Consider the following 10,930-nt stretch of genomic DNA (forward strand, 5'->3'; position numbering starts at 1 on the left):
CATATTATCTACTTGAAAAATTTTTTGTTTTATTATTATTGTATGTTTTAATAATTTTTATTGTAGCTATAAATAAAGATTATTATTAAAGTTTATTAAATATGATGTGTTTCTTATTATTAAAACAATTAATTTAGATTTACTAAAATTAAACATTTAGTTTATTTAAAATTATTGTTTAAACTAGTACAGATATATAGAGTTGTTTTCCATTAAAAAAAATCCAATTATTAATAACCTATATCTTTTCTTGATCATTTGAAGAATCAAATTGACACAGATGACAACAAAACTAAGATTTTTTTGTATATATATATAAATTTCAATTGATGAATGTCTTGTAGCACATATAAAGCGTGAATCAAATACGTCTTTGTTGTCGTTTAAGAATTATGATTGATAAAGTGTTTCAGTTAACGCGTAGAGCTTTGAGAAAACGTTCGGTGATTTAACAAAACAGAAAAAAAAAAGTTCCTCGTCCGACAGTAAAAAAACAATATAGCTATGAAAAAAACGTCGAAAGTAATTTTGTAGAAAATTACAAAATTTTTCCACGTCAGTAACTAAAATTCTAGTTTATTCTTTTAAGAAACTCATTTCCTTTTTTTCGCTCTAGAGAAAATGAAGAAACATGCAAATTTAGAACAATAAATAATGCTGAGAGTGGAAGTAGGGGTATGAAATTAAAAAATACGATTGCTTGTATTTTCGTACAAAACATTTTAATTTCTACTAAATTGGTTTAATATAATTCGGAGGCGGCCGGAGCTTAATTAAAAGCGGCCTTAAATGCGGCCGCCTTGTTATGATTTTGATGAAATTGAATTTGCGAAATGAATTCTGTGTCATAACTCGATTCGTTTTAATGTTTTCTTGATGATGGCCACAGTTCCCTTTCGCATCAAATGACGATAACATATTCATAAAGCCTAACGACTTGGTTAACTCAACTCGACTCGAATATCGTTAATATTCATGCAATTGGGAACATTAAAGCACGCTACCTAATTAGTCCGCGCGCACAGGCCCACTACTGCCGCCCCCTTTACCGACTCCTCTGTTGCAGCCGCCGCCGCCCTCGACCTCTCAGCGCCGCACCGCACTTCAACCCGATCACAGCCCAACCCCAAATTGCTTTACATTCAACCTTTTTGCAAACACTCTTTTGTCCTTCTTCCTCTTTTTCATCGTCTTTTATTTTTTTTTGCCTTTCTTAACTCGCTTTCGCCTTCAAATTGAGATGTTAATTAGGCTTCAAAGAACTTTATTCCTCCGTTCTTGTTCGCACGATATAAAATTCAAATATACGAATACTTTATAAACTCCCGTTTCATAAGTATTCTAGAATACTAATCAAGAATTGTGAACTCTGTACTTCGTCCTATATTGTCTAATATTTGTTTAAAAACTATTCGATTTAAAATATACAACATTAATACACATTAAAATACATATGAGAAAATTATTTTATATAGACCAAACAATGGAATTACATTTATATTCACAATTTTTAACTATATTTCCTACAAAAAATTGCGACAAATTCTTGTATGATCTCAATTGAAAAATTTACTTATTGTATATCATTATTTCTATGGTTTCACTTTTATACTTATCGTTGTATTTGTACTCAATTGGTCTGATTCTAAAGTCATATGTCATAAATTAATTTCAAAATGTTTACTTTAATAATTGTATATTAATAATCTTAAAGTTAATTGAATATCATACATTTCACTTCCTAAAATAACAATTTTTTTTATTAATTGATTTTTGTGTCAAAAATCAGTTGGTATAAATTTTATAAAGTAACTAGCTCTGCAGAAGACTTTATTACTACTTGTTGTTCGTATAAGATTATATTCATCTATTTTTATTAAAATATTCATTTATATTAACTATTTCTTCTAGCTAGAATAGTAATAGAACAAATCTGATTTTCTGCAATAGAATTGTTAACTCTAGAAAAGTACTCTAGAAAATTCACAATTATAATGAACGGAAGTATCACACTATACATACTGAGTTAGTAATTATCCACCCAAGTATTAAACAAATAAAAAATTGCTTAACTATCAGATACTACGAAATATTCGATTATTGCCGCTAGGCCCTAAAAAAGCTATGCTTTATTCTACACATTTTTTCATTTCATATGATATTTTCAATATATTTTTTTCTCTTCAATTTAGTTCAGAACGGAAGCATTTATATATGTCTTTTTTCCTCAGTCGTGCCCCTTAGACGTCTTTTTTTTGTTTCTTCTGATCTGCTATTTCCTCTTCTGTTTCTCCCCAATTCCACGTCACTTATGCTTCCGCTGTTTCCATTGGATTGTCTCCCCCTCGGTAAAAATGTCTGCATACTATCTCACTTCAATATTTATACAAAAATTCTCATTCTCATGGGATTACAGTTCTTATCACCAGTGCGATCGTCAATACTCGCATCAGACAAAAATTAAATATAAATAGATCCAATTGCGTCTTTGCTTTTGCACTTTTATTTCCATCCAGCATCAGTGTTAACTTACAAGTCTTACTGACTTGTTTAAGTCACACACAGCGCATGTCAATAAAACAAGGAAGTATTAAATAACAAATGTTGGGGACAGTTAAACTAGGAGTAATTTTATGTACGGAATGAATCAGTTTCTTAATCTAGTTCTTGTGGGGAGATGTGGCGCTTTAATAAGAGAGATTCCAAAGGGGGTGCAAGTGTTTGCAACTTGTTATTTTTTCGCAATTGCTGTGCGCTTCAGCAAACCCGCTCTCATTTGCATTTGAATAATTTATACAGCTGCGTATTTTCTTCCGTTCCCCCTGTATTCTATATTTTTATCCGCCTTCCTATTTTCCCATCCTCCTCCATACAGTGAATCCCCAAGAGGGAGCACGCGATTTTAATATGTATAAAACACTTCATTTGAGTCAGTCGAATATGTTCGATCGAGCAAGCTACATACAATTCGTGGGAGTCCTCACATGCCAAATCCCAATACAAATCCACGGGAAAGCAACCATCGATAAATGTTATCAAATTTATTGCATCGTCGTGATGATTATGATAGTTGGTACACCTGCGTTGTGCACCTATAATATCTTATATATAGAGACTCGCATGTCTTTGAATGTTATGATCTGGTTGAGTACCATATTTCTCCAATCCATAACAATAAACATATCCATAATGTGTAAGCAATTCTGTAAGAACAAAATATATAGAAGATATTTGAGAAACCTCAAATACATCCTGAATCTAATGGAGAAAGAAAGTATTGATCGTATGACATTTAGATGCAATTTTATATTGATATTTTTCAACTCGTTCATTATAATAGTGTACGTGTTCGTCATTTGGAATCAGCTTGGTTCAAACCTTATAACACCGAGTATATTAATAAACAATTTGATTCATTATAACTCGCTGCTATTTTACTACATAAACGTATTGGTTATTGGAGAGATTTATGATGTATTACATAAGCGGATTATACGGATGTATCGGATTCTGTGTGGAAGCGGGAATGCAACCGACGTGCAAGTTGAGATCAAAGAGATCCGATCTCGATTCGAGCATGCATCCCAACTAATTAACGATTTCAACGCAGTTCACGGATACCACGCTCTTCAGTTCTTTGGCTTCTTTGCTATATTCTATATCTACGTACTACATTCTATTATTGAAATGGTCACAACGGGTTTCCATGAAATTGGTATGATTCTGTTCGCCACCTGCAAGATGAGTCAAACTGTGGTAAGTAAAATACGTTTTTGTTGTACTATAAGGAAATAATATTTAAAATGCTTTCAGTTGATTTCTACGATGATCATTTGGGGTTGCGACCAAATTTCAAATCAGCTAAAACGCATTCTGCAGAGCTGCTACAAGTGTCTTCTGGAGCTCCCTGTTGCGCAAACAAGCAAGGAAATGGCTCTCGAGAAAGAATTGAAGGCTCTGATTGAAATCATGGCTACTAACTCTTCAAGATTATCTGCTGCCGATTTCTTCGACATTAACTGCATGATCGTGGCACGAATGATCAGCACTGTCGCAATCAATCTAATTGTAGTGCTCCAATTCAGTAGAAACTCACTTGATCAATAATGGAAACGACAAGTACACCAACGCAGTAGAGTTTCAACAATGGAACCGGTCGTACGTAACCTTTACACGATCTCAAAGATCTTCGGAATCTCTTATAGAAGGAGCAAATGGCTATCACTATACACCTTACACAGAGTTCTGGTTCTTTGCTTCCTAATTACCTCACATTTATATTACATTCTAAACCATAATATATTCCTCAATGCGACATACAGTATAATTGTTCTGCATAAAATGAGTTTCACCTTCTTAACGGTAACTAATATAATTAGCATTTTAAGTTTTGCCTTCACCCGAGACGAGAGGGTGAACAATTTTATTAATTCGATGCAAAAGCTGCGCAGTATATACAAGGATGACTTGAAGATCGTGGAGAGGCGCACATTTAAACATGGGCTTGCTTTAATCATTATACACGTAATAATCATAGTTTTATGGGTAACCCAATTGGTGATAGAATGGAATTATTTCAATATAATACGAACCACTCTCAGTCTTCTATATTTCATCAATATTTACATGATTTTCGTAGTGTTGATTCAAATCAATTCGACTGTCATTGATATTAGATGTTGCTGCGATGTTTTCAATATGAAATTAGAAAATATACCTATAAAGGATATGGCGTTCAGGATTAAAGATATGAGCAAGATGTATCACAAACTATTCGAATTGATCAGCCGTATTGGTACCTTCTACGGCTTCAGGATTGTGCTTATAACAATCACGTTAACAACTATGATAGTGCAGAATATCATATCTATTATTAAACTTATTAATGGGGATCCTCTGTATTACAGAGAATTCGCGTTTCTAATGGTTTCCAACACTGTTATTTTTACGGTAAGGTTAACTGAAAGCTTAACAATGGAATGATTGCCTCCTTTTCCAGGTTTTCGTATTTTCTGTAATGGTTTTATGTGGACAAACCTCGACGGCAGCCCGACAAACCGGAACGATTTGTTGCAAACTGCTCACAAAGTTGACGTTGTCTGGAAGTGGTTCTGGTTACGCTGAAATTGAAACATTATCGACGATGATAAGGAATTACGATGTCGGCTTTACGGCTCGAGGGTTCTTTAATGTCGATAATAAAATGCTGCTCACCATTCTGATCTCTATATTTACATCCCTAATTATAGCCATGCAGCTGAAAATTTAGGATGAAGAGAAAAAAATATATACAAATAAAAAAGCAGAAGGGCGAACACAAGATGGGGGATAAAGAAATATGTATCCTCGCAAACGGTCGAGTAAAAAATTCATCCGAAATGTTTGCAAATCATTTGTGTGCGTGTGGGTGGACGTCTGTATTTGTATGTGTGTTTGTGTGTAAGGGTGTGTTTGTTTTCTCCTTCATGCGGAGTTTAAATTATTTAAACGTTACAAGCAAAACGCTCCGGCAAACAAGCTTCTTCAATTTTTCATGCACCACTTTGTGCAATTTGCAATAGCGGAGTGTTTTAAATTCTGAAGTAAATGAAAGAAAAGAAGTAAAATAAAGGACGAAACACATAGACTCTGGTTCCGTTCTATTTCTAAAGCATAGAAAATGAAACGAAAAACGCACACGAATGCATTAATTAAATGCACCTCGTAAATTTCACACACTCTCACATATAATTGGCACAACGATGTACGACTACGAGCAAACATGGATTATGTACAAGGCTTTGACAATTGTAGTTCACATGGAGTTTACTCAACTCAACTAAATTTTACTTAATTTAAGTCACTTCATATTCTTATAAATGTTTAACGTTTAAATAATGATCATAATAAAGCACAATGATACAAGTTAAATTTAAAACATGTTTGTTTACTTTACCTGAAATTTATTTAATGTTTCATTTCTATCAAATAATTCATATATATTGTATTTTATTTATTGTTACTAGAAAATTGGTAATGTATTTTCTATTTATTTTTTAGTTCAAACCTTCTTTATTTTTCCACACATAATAATATTAAAGGAAACAATTAAACATAAATAAAACGAAGCAAGAACTGTTGCAAAGGGTTATTTTATACACACTTTTACACATTGTTTACAATGAAAACAGTAAGTTATATAGAAATCAATTTTAAACAAACGCACATTAAATGTATGTTCATCAATATTAAATATTGTTGACAACCATTATAGAAATGTATATTCAATTAAATTTTCTAGTTTACACTGTGTTCCATAAATAAAATGTATTTCAATATTTTTCACAATGAAAATATTTATTTATATACAATTTAATTTTTTAGCTTACATTATTGAATTTTTTTCTGAGAATCAAATTTATTTGTATCTACTTTATATGCAAATTTAATTTAAGTTTGTAATTTTATTAACTTAACTTTTTCGTAAATCATATGATAATTAAAACCTTTATAAGTAAATTTTATAATCAAATCAGTATGAATGCGACGTATCATAATTTACATTTATTTGGATATGTCGCATTAAAAAATAAATAAAAAATGGTTGCATATTGTCTCATTGTGATGATTGTAATCCATTTACTAATTGAAAAGAAGCAAACAATGGTATTGTATGAACATTGTTTATGTCAGAGTGTGAATCATAGCAGAAGGGTCTCCGTACAATTAGCCGGTGAAAGCAATTAATGGATAATTTAATTCGGAAACTCGGTATTAAAATTGCAACGGAACGTGCGCAGCGGCCGCCCCCAGACCCCTCAATTTCAGTCGACAAAAGCGGCGTTGATAAACATAAATCACGGAACGGCCATGCTCGAGCCATGTATCACATGGAAAATGCACACACACGCATACACCATCTTTTTATATGGGTTTACGTCCATTGGAGAATGAAAGAGTAGTAGTAAATGGAAGTCTAAAACGACGATGTGTTTGTTAATTAAATACCGCCCGCCTATGGACGGGAGAATGCGTGGTTCCGCTTCCAACTCCCCACACTCCACCTCGCGCCATCAAGTTCTGAGGGCGAAGGGTGTAATCGATTTTCCGATTTGTCCTCCTGTTTTCTGTACAAAGTGGTGCTCGCAGTTTCCATCCAGAAAAATAAACCAAACACCATCCATAATATAAAAGCCGACGTGGTTCTTTGCCCCGAGGCCCCTTTTCGCATGCAATTTTTCAGTTTACAAATGGACCCCATTTACTATACAGAATTGAGATTTGTGTTTCCTTTTTTCTTTGTTAAATATACTACTATGCATTAAATAATAAAAAGGTCCTTAGCTAATTAGGTTAAAGGCATCTTTTCAAATCCTAATACAACGATAAAAAAATATGTTAGTTTCTTGCCATTATTTTATAAACGCGGTACAAGTACTTACATAATATGACACGTAATGGACAAAGTTTGAAAATATAAATATTTATGTTAATAATAATAAATATTTGTATGACTATAAACATAAATATTTATATTTTTTCCACTGGAAAATACATATCAATAACAATAAGTTTGTATTACAAATATGAACAACGTATTTGGTGCAAATAGTAGTAGCAAAATTGAATTTCACGGACATTAAATTAAATACTACACCATTATTTACAAACAATTATTTTCAATAGGGCTGAAAGACCTATAGCTTTTTGCAATGGTTCAATTGCCGTGGCAAGAAAATATTGCACTCTCCGACATCAAGAAAACACTATTATTAACTATTAGCGGCGCACTTGGCCGTTGACATTAAATGAATAATCTTTCCCAGTGGATAATAATAATAATTTATTGGCCAAACATTAATACATAAGAAGAAGAAGAAGAAGAAAAAAGTACAATTTATACATAAATAAATTTTAACATATAATAAAAATTTATATCAATAGGCTGGCCAAAGGAGATAATTACCATTATGATGATTTGATTTTAATTTGTTGGTTGCCTGTCGTCTTATAATGATGCTCTGCGATTCCACTATTTCCTTTGACTGTGAATCTGCTGTTATCCTTAACACTGGCATTGTCCATCGACTTGCTGAACCTCATTAATTTCACTGTTCATTTGTGACGAACGATGGCCCTATTGCTGCAAGCACCGAGAGGGCTCACAAAGGGCCTGGCTTGACCAGGATTCGAACCGGCGCCCACGAAATCGTGGGTAGAACGAGTTATTGATATAGATCTAAATTTTCAAAGAATTCATTATGATTGAGTTTTAATCGTTTAATTTGTATTGTTTTATTCAAAGTATAACAAAATATTCCAACATTGTTCGATGAATTCAACGTAACTTATAATTTTCAATTAATTCATCCGCCAAGAGATATATATTTTTATTCGCTCGCGGCATATTTTAATTACAATAATTTTCTTAGCACCTGTCCGTTCTAAAATTTTTGCGAAATTTCTGCTTATATTTTTTTATTGCATCTCTTTCGCTAATTGGAAGGAACGAGACCGACGAGAAAACAAGAAGGTCCATCCTAATGCACACCTTTGTTGTAGCAATATAATTGGTCTGCTGCAGAAGACGGGATCGATGGTTTACGGTCTGCAATTAGATGGCTTCGGGTTTATATCTCGTGGCGATTAAAGAAAATGGAAGTAGTAAAGGGGCAAAAAAAGGGAGAGAGTCGTAAAAGGTCTATGTCCAGATGAGACGCGATTGCATCGCTTGTTTTACTATCGGCCTCTCGCACACTTCAGGCCTCCTTTGTCTCCGCAAACTCCGTCCGCAGATAAAAGCTTTAAGTAACATCGAGGTCAGGATGGTTATTTTCTTTTAATATTACCCCGACGGTCGGATTTTATGAAGCCTGTCCACCCCAGTCTCATCCTGGAATGGGATGGAAACATTGTTGTCTCCTTCGCGTTGGAAGGACTAGAGATGTTTACATTAACCTGTTGTCGAAAGCTGTAGGTATTTTAAGTGCGGATTTACCGTCGGTAATCTTCCGGAGCGTGAATTTGTATTGAATCTTTCAGCAATAAGGTACTCGACGTCGCCTCATTGTGTACCCTCTTCGAAATTACACAGGTTGCCCTTCTTGACCTGGATATATTTTCCGGATGAGAGTTTTCAGTTTTCCGCACTACACCAACATCAACAATAAGTAGCCGAGAAGGCGGACAATAGGCATCCCCTTTCATTTTATTTAGGTATCACTATTTCCATTCGTTGCACACAATAGATACTCGCCTTTGAATATTTCAAAATAGCGTGCAAATGAACAGCTAATCTATTCAGTTGTCCTATTTGCGAAATTTTATTGTAAACAGCTTAACAATTCACACACACTAAACTTTAAAACCATAGACTTGTGAATTTTCACCAATCAATGTCAAAAATCGAGTGTCTAATATTTGAATACTTTCAATAGTTAAGCAACGTCTAAAGCGGAGAATACTTGAATTGTTTTGCATTTTTTTACACATAGAAATAATTAACTGAAAAAAATATATTTTCAACCGAATTTATTGAATTTTTAGAAAAAATAAATATAAAATACGATCTCAACTTTAATTTGATTTATCTAAGTAAAAGGTGCGTTTTATTCTCGGTAAAATATGCTTATATTATGAACGTTCACTGATCTATCGATTTTCGCACAGAAGTGTCTTTTATCTCCTATCAAATAGACACATTACACTAAAGCGACTCGAATTTAATTGGATTGATTATTCAACTGTATTGAGTTTATTAACAGCTTTGTAAAATATAATATCGTTGAATGATCAAAGCAAAACATTTTCTTTGTATTAAAAATAATGCTTTCACTGAATCTCATAAGAAATAATGATTTCAAAATAACAATAATTCATAATAATATTTACACGAATAAATTTAACTATTATACATAGATAAAAGAAACACCGTACAGACATTGAAAAATCATTAAAATTGTTTTCTTTATACGAGTTATTAACAACATAGGTAATTAGGTAAATAAATGCAGGTAAAAATTATATTTTTTTTTCTTTCTAATCCAATTACACTATTTTAAAAAACAGTGACGTAGCAAGAATAGGATTGGCGCGTGAGTCTGGTCTCATATGGGCTGCTTATCCCGTGGGTCCGTGTCCATCCACCTGCTGCACTCCAACTGGTTGAGGTTTAAGTAACGGATTTTTAATTAATATCTGCAATATTAACTAATGAAAATACAAATACTTAGTTCGTAAAGTTGGCTGAAAAAATGCAAAATGATAACAATTCAATTTTAATATTTTTAATTTTTATCCTTTTGTAATTTCTCTACATAATTTCCATTTATTTCAATACATGTCTTAAGTCAGTAGAGTCGCCTTTTAAAACATTCCTCAAAATCGACTTTTTGGAGCTTTTCAACTTTTAATTAATGATCTCTTCATTGGAACTGAAGATTATTTACTTCAATTTTGTTAATTTTCGCAAACAGCCAGAAATCACAAGGCGCTAGGTCGGTAGAATGCCAGAGAACGCAAGAAAGTTGTTGGTTATTTCAGTAGTGTAAGTGATGTAAAAAGTGACGACGAAGTTCCCCTTTTTTCTGGTTTCCCGACATTTTTTTGAAAACTTGTGGTAAGCAAGTTTCTGTGTACTACTTAGCAGTTACCCTCTGACCTGTTTCGAGTGACATAGCAGCTACTAATTTTATCCTGGTAAATCCATACCATGGACTGCTGCTTGATTTCCTGGTCAAACTTATAGAATCAAGATTCAGTACTTGTTACGATTTTATTAAAAGTGATAGAATCTCCTGTTAAAAATTTTTCCAAGAAATATTTGGCAAAACGAATACTTGCCTTTATTTGGTAGTCATTTAAAAATCGTGCAGCCATAGTAATGATTTAACATTTGCGACAAAACTATGGCATTAAAACACAGTTTATCAATTACCATTTCCTGTGTTAC

General features: G+C 33.0%; 1 protein-coding gene across 1 annotated transcript; it reads left to right on the forward strand.

The window, feature by feature from the left end:
* Positions 1-3,498: 3,498 nt before the first annotated feature.
* LOC108567636 (gustatory and odorant receptor 24-like) lies at positions 3,499-4,107 on the forward strand. The gene is made up of 2 exons (XM_017928230.1): positions 3,499-3,756; positions 3,814-4,107. Exons 1-2 carry the CDS (start codon positions 3,499-3,501, stop codon positions 4,105-4,107), a joined length of 552 nt encoding a protein of 183 aa, XP_017783719.1.
* Positions 4,108-10,930: the final 6,823 nt, after the last annotated feature.

Source organism: Nicrophorus vespilloides, unplaced genomic scaffold (assembly GCF_001412225.1).
Source record: "Nicrophorus vespilloides isolate i.1.1-1 unplaced genomic scaffold, Nicve_v1.0, whole genome shotgun sequence".
NCBI lineage: Eukaryota > Metazoa > Arthropoda > Insecta > Coleoptera > Silphidae > Nicrophorus > Nicrophorus vespilloides.